This window comes from Sus scrofa, chromosome 10 (assembly GCF_000003025.6).
Source record: "Sus scrofa isolate TJ Tabasco breed Duroc chromosome 10, Sscrofa11.1, whole genome shotgun sequence".
Classification (NCBI taxonomy): Eukaryota; Metazoa; Chordata; class Mammalia; order Artiodactyla; family Suidae; genus Sus; species Sus scrofa.
Window position 1 is genome coordinate 11813820 of NC_010452.4, and position 21552 is coordinate 11835371.

Genomic DNA, 21552 nt, shown 5'->3' on the forward strand with positions numbered 1-21552 from the left:
TTGGAGTTCCCATGATGGCTCAGCAGGTTAAGAACCCAGCTAGTGTCCATGGGGACATGGGTTCAATCTCTGGCCTTACTCAGTGGGTTGAGGACCTGGTGTTGCCGTGAGCAGTGGTGTAGGTTTCAGACACGGCTCAGAACCTGTGTTGTTGTGTCTGTGGTATAGGCCAGCGGCTACAGCTCCAATTTGATCCCTAGCCTGGGAACCTCCATATGCTGTGGGTGTGGCCCGAAAAAGAAAAAGAAAAAGTGAGCAGTTAGAAATGCAGGCAAAGCTTTTAAACTGGTTTCCAAGGAGTAATCAGTTTGATGGAGTCTCTGCAATCAAATTAACTCAGAAAAAGCAATATCTGTGTCCTCTTTCCTGTGGCTTGAGGTTTAGTTCAGATCCTGGTCAGTAAAGATAAATTACGATCTATGAAAACATCTCATTCTTAGAGCCGAGCCGAGTCATGCTCTTCATTGAGATCCTGATTAGTTATGGAGGAACCATCATCAATCTGTTTGCCTTAATTAGAAACTTTTTCACGTACTTACTGTAACATTGGTGCTGGTCTGAACTCTCATCTATGAAAAAAAAATGAAGAGAATAATGAACACTAGTTGGCACTACAATTAAAGATAAAAATGTTAAAAAGGAAACCATTAAAAAATGAAAAGACAACTTTACAGAATGGGAGAAAATACTCACAAACGATGCGACTGACAAGGGCTTAATTTCCAAAATATGCAAAAAACTCATACAACTCAATAACAAAAAACAAACAACCCAACTGAAAAAATGGGCAGAAGACATGAAGAGACATACACACCGACAGTCAGGAGGCACATGAAAAAATGCTCAACATGGCTAATTATTAGAGAAACACAAATCAAAACTACATGGAGGTGCCACCTCACACCAGTTAGAATGGCCATCATTAATAAATCTACAAATAACAAATGCTGGAGAAGGTGTGGAGAAAAGGGGACCCTCTTACACTGTTGGTGGGAATGTCACTTGGTGCAACCACTGTGGAAAACAGTATGGAGCTTCCTCAGAAAACTAAATATAGAACTACCATATGAGCCAGCAATGCCACTCTTGGGCATATATCCAGAGTAAACTTTCATTCAGAATATACATGCATCCCTATGTTCATTGCAGCACTATTCACAATAGCCAAGACATGTAAACAACTCAAATGCCCATCAATAGATGAATGGATTAAGAAGATGTGGTATATATACACAATGGAATACTACTCAACCACAAAAAGAATGAAATAAGGTCATTTGCAGCAACATGGATACAACTAGAGATTCTCATATTAAGTGAGGTAAGCCAGAAAGAGAGAGACAAATACCGTATGATATCACTTGTATGTGGAAGCTAATATATGGCACAAATGAGCCTATCTACAAAACAGAAACAGACTCACAGACATAGAGAACAGACACGTGGTTGCCAAGGGGGAGGGGGAGGGATGGTACCGGAGTTTGTGTTTAGTAGATGTAAACTCTTACACTGAAAATGGATAAACAACGAGGTCCTACTGTATAGCTCAGGGTAATATATATATAATCTCCTAGCATAGGCCATTATGGAAATGAATATTTTAAAAAAGAATGTGCATATGGGTATAACTGAGTCACTTTGCTGTACAGCAGAAATTGGCACAACATTGTAAATCAGCTGTACTTTAAATTAAAAAAAAAGATGAAAGTGCTGGCTCTAAAGCAACATAATATCTGCTTGGTTTAATCTCGCTTCTCATTTCTACTCTTGTGAGACCCTTTGTCTTCTCTGCCTATGAGAAATCTAGCTGTTCGGAGGACTGCGCTGTTTGCTTTGGGCAAATCTATGCCTCTGTGGCTTGTCTTTAGCCTGGTGACAGTGCTAATCATAAACTTTATTAGTTATTTTTTCCCTCTACTTACAAACTGCCTCACATTCTTTAGCTTTTCAGAGCAATATTTGAGACCAAAAAACTGGGACTGGAAAATAATCCTAATGGAAAGGACAAGAATGCTAAACAGGGCAATATGGAAAAAAATTCATTTCATTTGAAAACTTTCTCTCAAGTTACTGAGATTTAAAAACTTTCTATCCAGTGTGTTTTCTCTTTTACTCAATAAATATCTCCTGAATGAGTAGCATATCCTAAATACCACACTAAATACTAGTTCGTTGAGCTAGTGTCTACATGAGCAGCCTCCTACGCCTGTAAGTTAACCGAGCCCAAAGTTGAGGTAGGGAAGTATATAAACGACCCAATTTCCTTTGCATGTGCAAATGGACTTGGGGCAAGTCCAGAAGGTGGCTGCCCAGAAGGATGGACCGTGTGAAAGGAGAAAAGTAAATCAATAATAACATCGCTAAAGCTGTCAGCTGTGGTCATCACAGATTGCTTGTTCATCTGAAGAATTCCAAAATGCTTTCGCAGCCATGGACTTCTTTCTAAGTAGGAAAAATAAGGTGCTTAAAGAAATTCCTTGGAGTTCCTGTTGTGGCTCAATGGTAAGAACCTGACTAGTATCCATGAGGATGCAGGTTTGATCCCTGGCCTTGCTCAATGGGTTAAGGAACCGGTGTTGCCATGAGCTGTGATGTAGGTCACCGATGTGGCTCAGATCCCATGTTGCTGTGTCTGTTGAGCAGGCCGTCAGTTGTAGCTCCGATTCGACTCCTAGCCTGGGAACCTCCATATGCCACACACGCAGCCCTAGAAAAAAAGAAAAGAAAAGAAAAGAAAAAGAAAAGAAATTCCTCTTTTATTTCTCGATTTCCATCTTTATTGGAAGTAACTTATTTAAAATAATCTTATTTGCTCTAAAAGTTTCATAATCCTTATAGATACCTTCTGAATTTTTTAAATCTAGCCTTTTTCATAGGAATTTTTATTAATGCCATTTACTCCACCAAGCCCTCCAGAGAGCACCATGAAAATCCTAAATGTATTGTTTCTACTTCAAATAGGGCCTAAACTGTGGGTATAAGATATTCTGCATTATTAACGGCTGTCTTTAACAAATTATTCCTGTGACGTAACCTACTCAAATTACTTTCCTCAAAGAATGTACCATCCCATTTTTAATGTATGCAGCATTCAAAATACTATTTATTCCTGGTGTACATCATCTTAAGGGAATTAATTTTTTAGCCATCTTTTTTCTTCAACTGCTTCATCTTATATGAAACAGATGTGAAGATCTGCACGTTTGTGACTGCACACGTGTGCCCCTGTGAGCACGTGTGCGCGTGTGTGTGTGTGGTGCATCTCTGGAAATAGGATAATGCCATCTCACTTATTTCATGTAAGACTGAATGACTTCATTATGGAGATCATGGTTTTCCTTCTCACAGCTTTTCTTTAGATATCATATTCATTCTATTTTGGAGGAAATAAAGGTAAAAAATGAAAAAGGAAATAATGCACCAAGACAAAGGGAGATGGAGGAAGCTTTTCATTCTTAAATGAGGTGAGTCCTTTTTATTTTCACATTATTTGTTCATAACTGTAATTGCCAACCTTCACCCAGTGTTTACAATGAGGTTAAGTGCTCTATGTCTATGAACTCAGATAAGTAAAGGGCACAACTGTCCAGGGAGGGATGTTCCCTGGGCTGGACGAAGACCCGGGGCCTGGAGATAAAAAGGCAGCCCGAACGGCGAGGTGGGGACTCTGCTGATGCTTGGCCCCTATTCAGCATCCGCCCCTGCCCCTCTAGGTGCAGGCTGCCCCCGCCTCTGACACAGTCTAGCTGCCTGGGATGGAAATTCCTGAAAGCCTGGAAATTACTGTTGAACTTGTAATCATGTGATGATTACTTTAAAGCTATTGTATTTGCGTAAAGCTTGTCTCTCTTGGAAAATAAACTAATAATTGGAACTATTTCTCGATACTTTACACCAAACATTTATTTTCATGGTGAAGTATAATGTAGACAATATCATTATACATCCCATTAAAAGCTCTCATATTTTGGAAATAGAAATCCGAGACAGAAAACTAGAAAGAAATGGTGTTGATAACAGCAATGCCAAAAAGTGTCTCCACGGAGTTCCTGTCGTGGCGCAGTGGTTAACGAATCCGACTAGGGACCATGAGGTGGCGGGTTCGATCCCTGGCCTTGCTCAGTGGGTTAATGATCTGGCCGTTGCCATGAGCTGTGGTGTAGGTCACGCAGATGTGGCTCGGATTCCACATTGCTGTGGCTCTGGCGTAGGCTGGCAGCTACAGCTCCAATTGGACCCCTGGCCTGGGAACCTCCATATGCCAAGGGAGTGGCCCAAGAAATGGCAAAAAGACAAAAACAAACAAACAAAAAAACCCAAAAAGTGTTTCCACATTCATTATCTCACTTGACCTTCACTGCTGTCCCCTGAGGGACAGGGGACGGATCCTACTGTCCTCATTTGACAGATACAAGTTGGCTCATCAAGTTCCCTACTTCATCATCTAGGACAGTAAAATAGAGGGGCTAGAATGTGAGCCTTTTTTAAAAAAAATTTTCAAGTACAAGGTTCCTGTTGAGCCCTCCTGCCATGACTGGGTAGGATTATGGCGAAACCACTTGGCTTGTGCGTTTTATGATTTTATCTGAGAAAGTGCCCAGGATCATCCTTTAGCTGTGCTACTGCCATAGGGCTCCACAGGGCATCCTGAGGGCCAGTGCCATATGGAGTTATCAAAAGCTCAAAAGGCTCCAGCTCCTTGTTTAATAATATTGGGTTTTTTTTTTGGGGGGGATACCTCTGAAATATCACTATAGTTTCTGATGTATCTGATACGCAGGCATAATGCTCACTCAAATCAAAAGAAGGAAGGACGGAGGGAGGCAATTACCTGGCTATTGAAGACTGTTATCAGTCCCTTCTGAGACGCTGTTATCAGTAAATCCAGCTGCGGAACCTTGACAACGCACTTAACCACATCCCGTCTTCTGCTCCCTGTCAAGGGCACGGCATTCATGTCAACACCCAGAAGGAAAGATCCTAAAAGTCACCTGCTAGTTTTGTTAAAAAACAAACAAAGAAAACACCCAACCAACTTGTTGCTAGAAGGCACAAGTTGCTTAAAAATTAAAGTAAAAGAAAACCATCAAAATGAGCAACTATTGCTTTTTAATCATCCTTAGAAATACTAATCAGAATTCATAGTACTTTCCAACCAAACATGGTGCATGAATTTCCAGGGAAAATGTAAGATACATACCCCACCCTCACCCCCACGTGCACATTTCAGAGAATGGGTTTTCAAAACGTCTTTTAGAATCATTTCTATTTTAAGACCTTCATGTCTCAGGAATTCTTTCTTTGAACTGCCACTATTATGATTTACACAGAATAAAAACCTAATTCATACCATGTCAGACTTTCCATTACAAAAGAATGAAATTACCTTACCACTGTTATTAAGGCTAAAATTTTTCACTGTATTATGCATGTTGCAGAAAATGCTTTCATGTGTCTTGGCCTATGTGCCAAATGATAAACCATATATACTGGGCTTCTTTCCCAGGGTAATTTAAATCATTTTTATAATTTAGCTCTTAGAGAAGAAAGGTGGGTGAGCAAATCTCATACTCTAGTATTTTCACCCAGATCCGTGCATTATCAACAGAGAAAATATTGCCCCCAAGGAGGTACAAATTTGTTATTGGCGGGGGGGGGGGGGGGAGAGAAAGAGAACATGTGAACGGGTCTTGCTGCCTGTGTCAAAGGCTCAGATATCCACACAGTACATAGAAGTACACGGTATATGGGTGGCACTAAACTGTCTGTGTGGCGGGAGGAAGGAGGTGGGAAGGGAATCGGGATGAGAGGAACCTGCAGTTAGAAAAACTGTCCAGGAGTTCTTGTCGTGGCTCAGTGGTTAACAAATCTGACTAGGAACCATGAGGTTTCGGGTTTGATCCCCGGCCTTGCTCAGTGGGTTAAGGATCCGGCCTTACAGTGAGCTGTGGTGTAGGTTGCAGACATGGCTTGGATCCCATGTTGCTGTGGCTGTGGTGTGGGCCGGTGGCACAGCTCCAATTAGACCCCTAGCCTGGAAACCTCCATATGCTGCAGGTGGGGCCCTAAAAAGACAAAAAGAAAAAAAAAAAGAAAAAGAAAAACTGTCCAGATGGACTGAGAGTTTGGGGCTAATAGATGCAAACAGTTACATTTAGATTGGATAGACAAGGAGGTCCTGCTGTAGAGCACAGGCAACTATGTCCAATCACTTGTGATGGAACATGCTGGAAGATAACATGAGAGAGAGTGTGTCTAGATGTATGACTGGGTCACTTTGCTGCCCAGCAGAACTGAACAATGTAAATTCTTAACAGAACTATAATAATTTAATAAAAGAAAAGAAAAAATGTTCAAAAGCTTCCTTGGGGGTCCGCAATGGAAAAAAAAAGGCTGAGAATACGACCCCAGGCCCAGCCACCCCATCCTCTCTGCTTCCGCTCCTTCCCCACCGTGGACCACTGACATCACGGAAGCCAGAAGGGAACTTCCCGTGTATATGTCTCTGCTTCCGTGGCCCTCTCAGAGCTTTCCATCTCCTTCCCAAGTCTTTAGTGTGGCCACAAGCCCGAGACATGTGTCTCCACCCTAACTCACTTTCTGCTACTCCCCAGCAGCGCGCCGCTGCTGTGCGCAGGCGCAGTGCGGGGTTTCTCACGGCGGCTCCAGGTTTTCCCAAGCACCGCGCTCCCATCCCCAAGCCCACTTCTTCCTACTCTCCTGCTTTATTTATCTCCGCAACCTGCTTGCTTTATTATTTTTCTATAGCATTTAATACCCTCTGGCATAGTCGGTAATATACGTGTTTGATTTTTTTTTTTATTGCCTCTCTCCCCATGAGAATATATATTCCATGAGGTCAGAGATTTATAATCGTTCACCACTTCACCCCCAGCACCTAGAAAGTTAGCTGGCCACACAGGTGACGGTAACAAGTATCTGCCGAGTGGATAAATGAGCAGCAGATCCCAACTGCTGTCTAGAAAGATGCTTCCAGGAGTTCCTGTCATGGCTCAGTGGTTTAAGAACCATGAGGATGAGGGTTCGATCCCTGGCCTCAATCAGTGGGTTAAGGATCTGGCATTGCCGGGAGCTTTGGTGTAAATTGCAGATGCAGCTTGGATCTGTTTTTGCTGTGGCTGTGGTAAAGGCCAGCAGCTGCAGCTCCAATCCACCCATAGCCTGGGAACTTCCAGATGCTGTAGGTGTGACCCTAAAACTACATGAGCACACACACAGAAATAGAAAGATGCTTTCAAAGTTCTAACTCAAGATGCCAGCCGTGTGTCTCCCTTGCTCATTGGCCTCTTCTTGCTCAGCCATGAGGGTGGCAGGGACAGGATTCACTGACGGTAGTTCCCATGGCTGGAGTTGGGCACTATTGAGGCTTGTGGTTGGGCTGCAGAAGGGCTGAAGACAAGGGTGGCTTGGTTCACAGAGTAAGACCAGGGGCTTTTTTAAGGAACAGCAGGTTTGACATAGACTATGCTCTTCATCTCAGAATTTGAGATGAAATGCTGGCGAACAGGGGCAAATCCTGAGGTTTGCCCTTCCTCATCTTTTTTTTTTTTTTTTTTAAGGGCCCCTCCTGTGGCATATGGAAGTTCCCAGCTAGGGATTGAATTGGAGCTGCAGCTGCCGGCCTACACCACAGCCATGGCAACGTGGGATCCAAGCCTCTTCTGTGACCAATGCTGCTGCTTGTGGCAATGCCAGATCCTCGACCCACTGATTGAGGCCAGGGATTGAATCTGCATCCTCATGGATCCTAGTCAGGTTCTTCACCCACTGAGCCACAGCGGGAGCTCCTGCTTTTCCTCATCCGTGACCTCACCCTCTCTGGAAGGAAGAAAGGAGAGAGAGCCCAGAGTGTTAGGAGTGGAGCGGGAAATGAGTTCCTGGGCCTGGGCTCCCGCTTGAAAACAACTGACATATGTGAACTGGGGACTTCTTAAGAGGAGAGAAGACACTTAAATGTGCAGCAATCAACCTCCACGAGCTAATCGAGGGTGAGACCTGGGGAAAGTGTCCTAGGTAGTGAAAACTTGAAAATTCATTTTTAAGAATACACATATGTTTAAATGTGATCACTTTGGTACCAGAGCATGCATTGATGAGCTGACATTGCAGAGAGCTTTAACTTGAGATGGGAAGCTCTTCAGGAAAAGGTAAATTTTCCCCCCTCTCATTTCCAACACATGCAACAATAATGTCCTTCACAGCAACAATAATACTTCAGACTCAATTGCAAGTGTCTTCTAATATTGCATTTGATACTGTCACTCCCCTCTTGTTACAAAGTATTGATCAAGAAAATAAGATGAAAAATAGTTCTATGCAAATGTGATATTCCCACCATTTATTTTTGAGAGCATAGTAAAGCCCACATTAATTCGTTAGAGAAATTTAAATTATCACCTGAAATGACAACTCGCTGTTTTCTTGAAACGAGGAAAACCAAGTTTTCTTCATCCATTTGGGAAGTAAGAAAACCTTCTTCAGAGGAGAAGTATCCAAAGATCTGAAATCCCAAACGACACATATAAACATGCACGATATCTCAGAAATGGCTGTAAAGCGAAAGATTTGTTGATGGCTGAATCTGAAGTCTTAACTTGGATCGACGACCAATACCCTATTAGGAGGTTCTGATATAAACATCAGATGGCAGTTTAATATATTCAACACACAACATGGTGCATGATTTTTGAGCAGTCATTGATTTTTTTCTTTCCAGTGGATAAACCCATGTGCCAGGCTGGTGTCCTTGCTCAGACTCACAGTTCAACTAGGAGCTGGCACTCATTAGGAAATCAAATTGGCCTTCATCAGAGATGATCTCAGCTGAGAATCTTGACACTGAATTTGGCCACTCTCAAATAACCATTTCTACCTATTTTCCATAAATCTTCCTGGGCAAGATTTTTCATTGCTTTTAGGGGGAATTTTGGAATTGAAGAGACTATGGTTTCTCTATTTTACTGTTCCAAACCCTACCCTCCAGAGATTGCATGAAAACAAATTATTATAAAAGAATACCCTGGAGGAAAAAAAGGGGCATTTTTTTGGCGGGGGGTCTTTTTAGGGCCACACTCATGGCATATGGAAGTACCCAGGCTAGGTGTCAAATCAGAACTACAACTGCCAGCCTACACCACAGCCACAGCAACACCAGATCCAAGCCAAGTCTGTGACCTACACCACAGCTCATGGCAATGCTGGATCCTTAACCCACCGAGCAAGGCCAGGGATGGAACCCGTAACCTCATGGTTCCTAGTCAGATTCGTTTCCACTGTGCCATGACAGGAACCCCCTAGCTTAGTTTTTAATTTTTTTATTATAGTTGATTTACAATGTCCTGTCAATTTCTGCTGTACAGCAAAGCGACTCAACTATACATATATATACATTCTTTTTCTCATATTTTCTTCCATCATGGTCTATCCCAAGAGATTGGACATAGTTCCCTGTGCTGTACAGTAGAACCTCATTGCTTATCTATTCAAAATGCCATAGTTTGCATCTACCAACCCAAACTCCCCATCCGTCCCACTCCCTCCCCTCTCCCCCTTGGCAAACACAAGTCTGTTCTCCATGTCCCTGAGTCTGTTTCTGTCTTGTAGATATAGGATCATCTGTGCCGTATTTTAGATTCCACATCTAAGTGATATCATATGGTATTTGCCCTTCTCTTTGTGACTTACTTCACTTAGTATGAGACTCTCTAGTTGCATCCATGTAGGCATTTAAATGTGCCACATGTATACTGTGAGTTTAACCCCTGTGGAAGTAACACTTTAATTATTTTCCTGAACAAAGAAAAATAATATCTAGATTTCATATTATGAAAATGAAAAATGACTACCTCACACCAGTCTATAGATGCATCAGGGTTGTTGCAGAGTTTCCTGTAAAAGCATTTCACGTCTTGACTCTTCACTTCCGGACCAAAGAGTTCCTGTACTGTCGCATAAAACTTGTCACAGTCAATGACATCTGCATTGTAATAAAGCACGAGAACATTATCATAAAGCTCCAATGACAATATTGCATTTTTTGGCTAATCTGTTTCATTATTTCAACCTATAAAAACCAGATTCTTGTATATTTTAAAGATCTTTTTATTGGAAACTCTCAGTTAAAATATTACTTAATCAGAAGAAAATATTTTATTTTATTTTATTTATTTATTTATTTTTTTGTCTTTTTGTCTTTTGTCTTTTGTTGTTGTTGTTGTTGCTATTTCTAGGGCCGCTCCCGTGGCATATGGAGGTTCCCAGGCTAGGGGTCGAATTGGAGCTGTAGCCACCGGCCTACACCAGAGCCACAGCAACGCGGGATCCGAGCCGCGTCTGCAACCTACACCACAGCTCACGGCAACGCCGGATCGTTAACCCACTGAGCAAGGCCAGGGACCGAACCCGCAACCTCATGGTTCCTAGTCGGATTCGTTAACCACTGCGCCACAACGGGAACTCCGAAAATATTTTATTTTGATGAGATCTCCTGCATAGCTTTATTTTCAATTATCTTAGGAATTTGGTTCAGGAATACAAAGATAAGAAAGTGAATTACTTCTTTCTTAATGGGGAAAATGTTTTACTAATCAGGCGTGTTTGCTAGAATTCATCTTGAGTGGAAGATGGAAGTAAGCAAAGAGCAAAGACTGATTCTTAATTGACGCCATAAATGCACACATACACAAACCACATCGTTGATTGAATACTGACTTTGATAAATTTTATTATTCACTGGGGTATAGCTATTGAGTCTAAGAACAGGAAGGGTTTAGATATGCATCAAGCAACTGTTATGTGTCAGACCTGAGGTAGACAGTGGACTTAGAATGGAAAATTAGATAGATAAGACCCCCTTTTCAGGTAGTTTACATTCTAGAGAAAGAAACAAAAAATCATTGAGTGAACAAAACATTTACAGGTTGTGACAGGTAAGACTAATTACTAGAGACAGACATTATCTTAGTGGTTATCTGTAGAAAAAGGCATGAGAGAACATTCTGGAATGTTAGAACTAGTCTCTGTCCTGATCTGGTTGTGACTATAGGTATGTTCACATATGTCCAAATTTACCCAGTTATGCACTTAAGACTAGTGCACTTTGCTGAAGCTAGGTCATACCTTGTATAACAATGTGATTTTTTTTTCTGGTGTTTTTAGGGCCACACCTGTGGCATATGGAGGTTCCCAGGCTAGGGGTTGAATAGGAGCTGCAGCCGCCTGACCCACACCACAGCTCATGGCAACTAGGATCCTTAACCCACTGAGCGAGGCCAGGGATTGAACCTGCAACCTCATGGATTCGTTTCTGCTGCGCCATGATGGGAACTTCTAATCCAACCTAAGTTGACATCTGAGACAACTAACATTCAGAGAAATGAAAAGAGCTTCCCCAGCTCCACGTAGCTATTCAGGGAGAGTCAGAATGAGGACTCTGCCTTCCCCCCTTGCCCCCATTCGATGTATCTGCTGTTAAGCTGTGTTGCTTCTCTGTGATCGATTAAATCTTTTCCCAGTTGTAATCCGTAGAGCCCGCTGGACTGCCTTGTGATCACTGATCTTACCTTCTTTTTGGATAAACAAGCCGGCTCTTTCATCTCTTTTCTGGGCTGCTACCCATTCAACCAATTTTTCAAATCCTCTCAAGGCTATCCTGAAACTGCTCATCTGTAGTTCGAGGTTGTAGCGTTTTTCTTCCCTGCTGTCCATAGGGACATAGGGAAACTTGTATTTCTGTCCAGAAATAACAGTGCAAATTTGCCAACGTGGAAGCCCCCCAGTTGTCACAGCGCCTCCTTGCTGGTGCAGTTGCTGCCCTGGGTCTCATTCTTCGACTGAAATCCCATCCCGTGGGTAGCAGTAAGAGTCACTGCCGCTGGGATGTTGGCCAGGAGAAGCACTGAGTCAGGTCTCATGCATGTCACGTGGGCAAACACTGCAGGAAAATCCTGAGCTCATAATGTCACAGTGTCAGTCACAAGGCCCTCATTGCATCATAATCTCTCTGTCACTTCCTCCTTCCTGCATAAGGGGACACCGGGGTGTCTTCCCACAGGTTGTGTGTGGGTGCATGTATACACCGGCTGAGAGGGAGGAGACGGGGTAAAGACTTAGCAAGGAAACTGAGCGTCGCATATTCTTCCTGCGGTGGCTCCTCTTGCCTCAGGCCGCCACAGAGAGCAAAATTCCCACCCCTGCACCTGCACTGGGTGCGGTAACAAGAGCTTCTGAAGTGTGAGAGCAAAACGGGTGTCAAGGATAATGCCGGGGATTCTGGCCCAGAAAAACTGGAAGGATGGGGTTATTGCTCTGGGGGAGGGAGGAAGTGGGAAAAGCAGATTTCCAGGGGAGAATTAAGAGTCCAGTTTTGGACTTTCCTGATCAAGACGCCGGAGGAGTAAGACATACGACGTGGTGCTCACCTTCTCCCACAAACACACAAAAAATCCCACCTCCGCGTAGGATGATTCACACAGAACATCTGCTGACCACGGACAGAAGACTTCAGACCTGCACAAAGGGCAAGAAACCCTCCACCCAACTGGGGAGAACCAGAGGGAGAGAGAGAGAGAGAGGACACAAAAATGAATCAGAACAGGACCGGCGCTCTGGACAGGGAGCCGTGAAAGAGGAATGGACCTCACACCGTGGGAAGCCACCTACCCGACAGGGAGATCAGCTGGGATGGAGGGGGAGCCTCAAAGCCTCAGAGAAAAGCTCAGCAGCCGACAGAGGAGGGCAAAGCCCAGAGGCAGCCGCACAGACCATCAGCACCAGCACCCAGGACACCACGGCCTGGGATGTTCGGGCGACAGCTGGGCACTGAGACCTGAGCTTGGGAGCTCGGTTCCAGGGAGAGGACTAGGGGTGGCTGTGTGCCATGGCCTGAGGGGCTAGAGAGCGGGGTGCCACGGGCTTGGGAGCAGACGCCACAGCAGAGGGAGCTCAGCAGGAGGCCTGGGCCTGCAGGAGAAGCAAGGCGCCAACGATGGGGAGCGAGAGGAGAAGGGGCGGGAGCACCGCAGGAACATCTTTCTCTCCTGCCTCGTTTTTGCGAGCGATGGTTTTTAAGGCTAAGAATTATAGTACGTGTAACTGAAGCTACTAAAGTAATAAAGGGAAACATTTCCATATGCAAGGAAAATGGGAAGCTTGTTTTCAGTAAAATAAGGGACGAAGAATGGAAATGCATTTTCTTAGAAGGAAAAAAAAGGTGTTTCTTGCCCGACAGCTGGTTGTTCTGAATGGAAAAGAAAATGAGGAACAGAGAAACACGGGTATGGAAAAATCTGTGGCTGGTTTGCGGAGGAGGAAGCTTGCGTTTTGCAGAGTCAGGATTGGCTGAGATAAGATTGAATTTAATTAAGAAAATGAATTTTAAAGATAAAAGGGTACAAAACCTGAATTTAATTGCTTCTCTAAGAGGATAAAGCTTTCCTAAAATATTGAACTGCTTTTGGGAGTAGATTGGATGTGTTTCTTTAACATTTAAGTGACGCGTTACAACCTTTGAGACTTTTTATTGTCCCTTTGGTTAAATGATCAGGTATTTTTCCCACAGTGACCTATGATCCTATTTGACCAGGTGTTTTGAGACTTTGGTATTTTTGACAAATTTCCCAAACATCAAATTCTAAATGAAGTTCATTGGACCTCTAGCTAACTTTGAGGTTTTCCAAAGGGCCCCTGGATCACCTCAAAATGTTTGTTTTCTTTTCCTTTCAGAGAGTAAGTTTAAACTAACTTGGATTTCTAGCCAAGACAAGAATGACCACACCCTTATCAGCAAGGCAGGCTTCTCCTTGAAATGCCCCCTCTGCCACCTGGAGCCACCTGGCCTCCTCCTTCCTGCCCCACTAGGAAAGTATGTGGCCCACTCCTCACCCCGCCCCTACAGGGACCTTATAAGCCCCCCGCCAACCGGCAAGGGTATCGCAAGACCCCTCTTTCCCCAACCAATCAGCAGATCAGCAGGTGTATCCTGAGACCCCTCCCCTCCCTGGGCTATAAAAACAGACACAACCCCGCACCATGGGGTCATTTCTCTCTGATTATCAGGAAGCTGACCAACTGTGTTAACAGAATGTCTTGTCTTGTCTTCACCTTGACAAAAATAACTTAGGCTTATTTGGTATGTTAAACTATACGGGAGCGTCAAGTACCTGGTGGTAAAACTTCTTAGATGGTATCATATAAGTAAGTGTTATTAACATAGATATTCCAGAAATTATATGGAAGTCCTGAAATTCTGACATGTTCTGACAAATGATATGTTGTAATTGTAGTTATTATCTTAAATTGCTGTGTATCATAGCAGTAACCAACTGTCCTTGTCAATTGCATTGTAATTGGGTCTTTGACTTTTAAGTCTTTTGTCATTTGTAAACAGTTATTTTACTCTGATGATTTTGCAAAAAGGTTTCTTCTTCAAGAAGATTCACCAAAAGGACTTTTTGACAAGTACGGGTTTCTGCTAATGTTCAGACTATACTGCTGAACTGGCTAAGAAATTAACGAATTTTAATGGAAAACCTGATGGCTTTATAAAACTGTTAACAGAAGATTCAGATCAAGGATTAGTGACAGAGGACCGAGTGAATTTATGAGCATGGTTATGATTTTGGGTTTTTTGTCTGCCATATTGCTGGTTTTTAATCTGTGTTTTCTAAACGCAAGTGCTGGAGACATGAAAAGGCGATGTGAAAAGGAATGGAAAGAAAAGACTGGCGCCATAGAGTGCTCTAGAAGGTCAGTCTATACAGAGTCTTGTGACTCTCTCATGACCCTTGAGGCAAAACTAATGAGAACAACATCAAATTGCTGAAGCATCATGTTGCTGATAGAAAACCATCAGCTCTGACATTCTCAGGTCTGGAGCCTTGGGGGATTTGTGGGAGAGGTGGTAGATGGCGTGAAGCAAACAACCAACTATGGCCTGGGAGGCTAAAACATTTATGATTACTTTATGTGCTTAGGAATGACTGTGCTAGCATATCTTGCTTCCAATCTGTTTGAAGTAAAATACCGATGCATTCCCTGCACATACAAGGAAGTAGAAAATAGCAAATAAAAACCATGAATTGGCTCAGAGGGTTGCTATTGCCTCTTGAAGGCAGTAGCCCCCTGATTCCCACTCTATTTCTGTGTCTCCTTCTTCTTATTTCTGCGGCACTGCTGACTTCGGGACCTGGGTTGACAAGCAGGCCTCGTCACATGAGGAAATTTAAATTTCATCTCTGTGAGTAGAATTGAAAGATTTATCTTTTCTCTCCCCGTGACACCTCCAGAATCTCTACGGAGACCTCCGTGACACCTCTTAGAGTCCCGGTAGCGTTAAGGGGAACAGAAGGAAGGCCACCTGACAGGTGCAGGAGTCTCAAGACATTTGGAGGAGCTTGAGAATAGAGGAATTTGCCCAAATCCATTATCCAAATCTACAGATATCACAGGTGGCTTTGGTATGGCTTTCCTGGCCTTGTGGTTCTTTAAAGTACAGTCTGATATTGCTACGAAAAGTTCCAGCACGGCCAAATTAAAAGAGGCGAGGTGGTCCATTAACCAGACTTATTTTGCAAAAAAATTAGTCCTCATTTTGATATATTTGGTAGATATGAGGATAATTGTAGAGAGAAAAATGTTGCTATGTTTCAGTCAATATTAAATTCTACTTTTGTTCATTGAGGTCTGTATAGACGGACAGACTCACTTCCCAAAAGGTCCTTATAAAGTTTGGTTATTAAAAAGACACTAGATGTGTTGCTGAAGTTGATCACAGTAAAAATCTAGCTTTGGATGAAGATCAGATTCACCACGACCTGAAAGCATGAGATTATGCATATACTGGAAAAGACATCTGAGAAAGGACTTCTTACAGTCATGTTGGAATGGACCACATCAGGCACCGCTAACAAATCCCTGTGCTGCAAAACATTCGCTCCTTTGGGAGGAAGCTCCTTGATTCATAGTTCTCACCTAAAAAGGGCCTCTCAACCAAGATGAACTGCAACTCCTATTTCTGACACCCAACCACAACTGTAACTGAGACCAGCACTACCAGGCCAGGAAAAGAAGATGAAATCTCAAGTAGACAGCTGACCCAAGGTGCTGGACCAGCCTATACCCTGATTACTTTGACAACTGCTCACAATTTTGCTCATGCACCAAATGTATTTCTTGGGCTCAATCATATGCCAGTTTCAAAAACCAAACCAACTGCTGGTTTGAAGCCAATTACTTGTGTCCAGTACCCCCAGTTTGCCTTGGTGATTTCTCCTCTCCAAGGCTCTCATTGGACAGGCCTTAGAAATTTTTATTTTAAAAGAAAATTCTAGCTCTCTGCAAGCTAATGTTGCCAGCAATATCACCGAGGGATAGACTCTTGGTTTTTTTTTTGGGTTTTTTTTAGAGCTGCAGTTGTGGCATATGGAGGTTCCCAGGCTGGGGTCAAATTGGAGCTGCAGCTGCCACCCTACAGCACAGCCACAGCAACAAGGGATCCGAGCCATGTCTGCGACCTACACCACAGCTCATGGCAATGCTGGATCTTTAACCCACTGATCGAGGCCAGGGATCGAACCCACATCCTCATGGATGCCAATTGGGTTTGTTAACCCCTAAGCCACGTCAGGAGCTCCAATATCATTGAGTGATACCCTTTTACACAGCCAATTGGTAATGCCTATTCTGAGCCTGGCCATAAATAGTCCCATTCATTAGATGTTGAATATTGGGTAGCTCCTAATGGGACCCAGTGGGTTTAGGGAACAAGTTAATGGCCTTGGCTTCCTAAGTGTGGTTAGGAAGATACAAAACTGGTTTTCCTTTGGCTCAAGGTCACCTATGGGTAGCCTTGGAAAAAGCCCCTGTCAATCTGGGATGTCGCTCACATGTGAGCAGCTGGTTTCTACCAGTTTTCCAATGGTGTGACCATTTGACGACGCTATTTTTTTTTTTTTTTGTCTTTTTGTTGTTGTTGTTGCTATTTCTTGGGCCGCTCCCGCGGCATATGGAGATTCCCAGGCTAGGGGTTGAATCGGGGCTGTAGCCACCAGCCTACGCCAGAGCCACAGCAACGCGGGATCCGAGCCGCGTCTGCAACCTACACCACAGCTCACAGCAACGCCGGATCGTTAACCCACTAAGCAAGGGTAGGGACCGAACCCGCAACCTCATGGTTCCTAGTCCGATTCGTAACCACTGCGCCACGACGGGAACTCCCCTGACGACGCTATTTTTAAACTCATCTTATGACCCATGAAGAGTCAAACTTCTGCCCTGAACAGTCCCATATCCAGTTTAGAGAAAATACTAGGAAAATGGTTTGCTTGAGGAAGATCTTGGCTTAAATCTTTGCCAATGATGTTGTTGGTCCTACCGGCAATTTTTGTTCCAGTTTGTGGAACTTCTAAGGTGATAATTTCTTGTCTTTCACACTGTGTGTCACCTGCTTATATTAGGATAACGATGTCTAAATGACTTGTATCTACAAATCATGTCTGTATTTCTTTATAAAATAATGGTATGACACAAAGCGCATATGAGGAAAATTGGCTTAATTGTTTTTGGACAACCTAGAATTGTCTATCAGTCTTTGCTGCACATTTTGCTAGTATAATTCCACGCCTCCCCCCGCCCCCAAAGAACTGGGCTATTAGGCCCTGGCGTCAAGGGACATGAAGGACTCAGGACAGGTGCTCAACCACCCTGATAGCAAGTGACCACATACTGGATCATCTAATGCTTTCTATTGAAAGATCAATAATCAAACGGGAGACATTGTGAAATTATTTTTCCTATTTTATGGCAAGACAAAAAAATTTAAACATAAAAGATTTGCTCTGCCTTTCGGCCTCCTCTCTCTCCTTACTGAGGATTGGGTATCTGCATTATGCATTAACCTACCTTCCCCATCAGCAGGAATTCGGGCTCAGCCACAAAGAGCAATATTTTCTCAGCACCAACAAGACAATTCTGTAAAAGATGACATCCCTTCTTGGTCTTGTAAGAGCCCTTATGATCTGAGATCTGGATTGTGTTAACTGTTAATAAGCAGTCATTTAAAGGATAGAAAGCCCAGAATTAAACCCACGCACCTACAGCCAAGTAATCTTTGACAAAGGAGATAAGAATACACAATGGAGAAAGGACAGGTTGTTCAATAAGTGGTGCTGGGAAAACTGGACAGCCACATGGAAAAGAATGAAATCAGAACACTCCCTAACACCATACACAAAAATAAACTCCAAATGGATTAAAGACCTAGCTATAAGACCAGACACTATAAAACTCTTAGAGGAAAACATAGGCCAAACACTCTCTGACATAAACAACAGCAACATCTTCTCAGATCCACCTCTTAGAGTATTGACAATAAAAACAAAAACAAATGGGACCTAATCAAACTTCAAAGTTTCTGCACAGCAAAGGAAACCCTAAACAACACAAGAAGACAACCCACAGAATGGGAGAACATCTTTGCAAGTGAATCAACTGACAAGGGATTAATCTCCAAAATTTATCAACAACTTCTGCAGCTCCATACCAAAAAAACAAACAACCCCATCCAAAAATGGGCAGAAGATCTAAACAGACAGTTCTCCAAAGACATACAGATGGCCAAAAAATACATGAAAAGATGTTCAACATCACTCATTATTAGAGAAATGCAAATCAAAGCCATGATGAGGTACCACCTTACACCAACCAGAATGGCCATCATCCAAAAGTCTACAACCAATAAGTGCTAGAGAGCGTGTGGAGAAAAAGGAACCCTAGTACACTGTTGGTGGGATTGTAAATTGGTGCAACCACTGTGGAAAACAGTATGGAGATGCCTCAGAAAACTAAACGTAGAACTACCATTTGATCCAGCAATCCCACTCCTGGGCATCTATCCAGAGAAAACCACAACTGGCAAAGACACATGTACTCCAATGTTCATTGCAGCACAATTTTCAATAGCCAAGACATGGAAACAACCTAAATGTCCGTCGACAGAGGAGTGGATCAAGAAGAGGTGGTACATATATGCAGTGGAATATTACTCAGCCATTAAAAAGAACAAAATTACTCAGCCATTAAAAAGAACGAAATACCAGCATTTTTTGCAACATGGATGGACCTAGAAACTATCATGCTAAATGAAGTCAGCCATACAATGAGACACCAACATCAAATGCTTTCACTGACATGTGGAATCTGAAAAAAGGACAGACGGAACTTCTTTGCAGAACAGATGCTGACTCAGACTTTGAAAAACTTATGGTCTCCGGAGGAGACAGTTTAGGGGGTGAGGGGATGTGCTTGGGCTGTGGGATGGAAATCCTGTGAAATTGGATTGTGATGATCATTGTACAACTACAGATGTGATAAATTCATTGAGTAATAAATAAAATAAAATAAAGGTAATGGTAGGGAAATGGGAAGAGCTGTGTGTGCTGTTCCCTCCACACTCATCCCCCTCCCTTACCCCCCAGAGGTTCTCCAGGCCACAGCAGGCTCCGTTTTGGACGGTTAACAGGTGTTTTCCATGAGTTTTTACATTTCAATATTACAACGCTGTGGAATTTATATGCCTTAACAGTGACCAGAAAGGCTTTGAGAACTAAGATGTCAACCAAGGGCACTGAAGAACAGCTGGAAAAAGATATTGGAGATCAAGTTCATTTCACTTGCACCTACCGAGTCCAGCTCACTCAGTAAACTGGTTACATCTGCACGCTTCTCCTACTTTAACAGAATGAGATGCAGGCACAATCTGAAAATGCTTTTTATTGTGGCAAAATATGCAGAACATAAAATTTATCATCTCAGTCATTTTAAGTGAGCAGTTCAGTGGCATAATCAACTATCTACCTGTGCTACCATCCCCGCTCTTCATTTCCAGAACTTTGACAACCTCCCGAACTGAAGCTCTGTACCCGTGAACCGCTAACTCCCCATCCCGCCCTCCCCGCAGCCCTGAACTATTCTACATTCTGTCATTAAGAATTTGCCTATTCTCAGTCCCTCACAGAAGCGGAATCATATATTTGTCCTTTTGTGTCTGGCTTATTTCACTTAGCATAATGTTTTCAAGATTTATCTATGTTGCAGCACGTATTAGAATTTCATTTCTTTTTATGATGGAATAATATTCATTGTATGTACATATCGCATTTTGTGTATCCATTTTTCTGTGGATGGACATTTGGTTTATTTCCACCGTTTGGCTATTGGGAATACTACTACTATGAACACTGGTGGACAAAATCATGTTCCAGCCCCTGCTTTCAATTAATTCTTTTGGCTATATATCTAGAAGCAGAATGGCTGGATCATACGATAAATCCATGTTTTTTGAGCCACTGCAGTCACAGTGGCTGCATCCTGTTGAGCCACAACAGGAGCTCCTGTCTTATTTTCTTTATGGCACATTTCACAACACTACATATTTGATTATCATCTGTTCTCCCAACACGACTGGAACATAAGCTTTATGAGGACAGGAACTCAGCACCAATGAAAGAATGAATGAATACCTTGGGAAAAAACACAGAGTCCCTCTTCATTTAAGCATGCATCAAACTACTATTTATTAAGACCTTACTGTAGACTAGGCACATGTTGTAAACACAACGGATATTAGGCACAGAGCTTGTTAAATGGTTGTATAAATCTAAAATATAAAATTAGAGTTTTTAAAAGGACTGGGTGGGTGAGTCCCCTAGAGGACAAGTCCAGATCGGAAGCCTTAAGAAAAAATCACCAGCTATTGCTCCATGCACCATGATAGGAAGTAACCTTGTCTTGACAATTAGATTATATCTCCAAGGCCCACAAAACCGGGGTTCAGTGAAGCTAGCAATTTTCTAGGGATCTTCTAATGGAGGTGGGAGACACACTCCCTCGTGGAGGGCAGTTCCTTCGCCCTTGCACAGGCACAGTGCTGGCCAGCGGCGCCCAGGACAGCCTGTAGGACCAGCTCAGGACTGTGCACCCCGCAAAGACTACGGTCAGTTCCGGGACCTATGCTTGCCTTGCCCTCTATTTTCACTGGGTAAAAGGCCAGAGGTGCTGCCCCAGGTATAGCACCCACCTCTCTGCAACTGCGAGATGTGGGCTGGAGCTCGAGGGCGCCGCCTCAGTCGCCACAGCGCCCCTGCATGGAGGACAGCAAGGGCAAAATGAGCAGGCCTGGGGTGCAGCCGGGGCTTACCTCAAGTGTGCAGTACGCGAGCGGGTAGTAACAGCTTCCCGGAGAGGGAGAAGCCAAAGGATCCTGCCATAAATGGTCCTTAATGAGGGAGTGAGTGGGGAAAGAGGAGAGCCCTTCCAGCTGGGTGAGGAGGGCTGCGGAGAGAGGAGCCCCCGGCGATGCTTTGCCTCCAGGCCCCCACGGACTGTGCCGGCGGTGGCGGGTTACTGGGGACCTCAGGGCGTGGGGAGAGGACCCGGCGAATCAGGAAGCAGCTTGGACAGCGAGCAGGGGAGGGGTTAAGGTTGGGAGGTGCTCCGGGGCGGGGCTACAGGGCGCTAGGGGGCGGGGTTACGGCT

General features: G+C 43.6%; 1 protein-coding gene across 5 annotated transcripts in view; it reads right to left on the reverse strand.

Annotated features, from left to right (window-relative positions):
• WDR64 (WD repeat domain 64) overlaps positions 1-21468 on the reverse strand; it is an 89458-nt gene extending 67990 nt beyond the window's left edge. For 2 of the 5 annotated variants that reach the window (XM_021064368.1, XM_021064365.1), the window contains exons 1-5: positions 21215-21468; positions 9867-9997; positions 8419-8521; positions 4832-4935; positions 540-569 (exon numbers count right to left, since the gene is read on the reverse strand). In XM_021064368.1, the coding sequence (XP_020920027.1) occupies positions 540-569; positions 4832-4935; positions 8419-8476 (192 nt within the window). In that variant the 5' untranslated portion in view covers positions 8477-8521; positions 9867-9997; positions 21215-21468. Of the gene's footprint in view, positions 1-539; positions 570-4831; positions 4995-8418; positions 8522-9866; positions 9998-11582; positions 14831-21214 lie in introns of those variants that run through there. The other 3 variants (XM_021064369.1, XM_021064366.1, XM_021064367.1) reach the window with 3 other exon arrangements.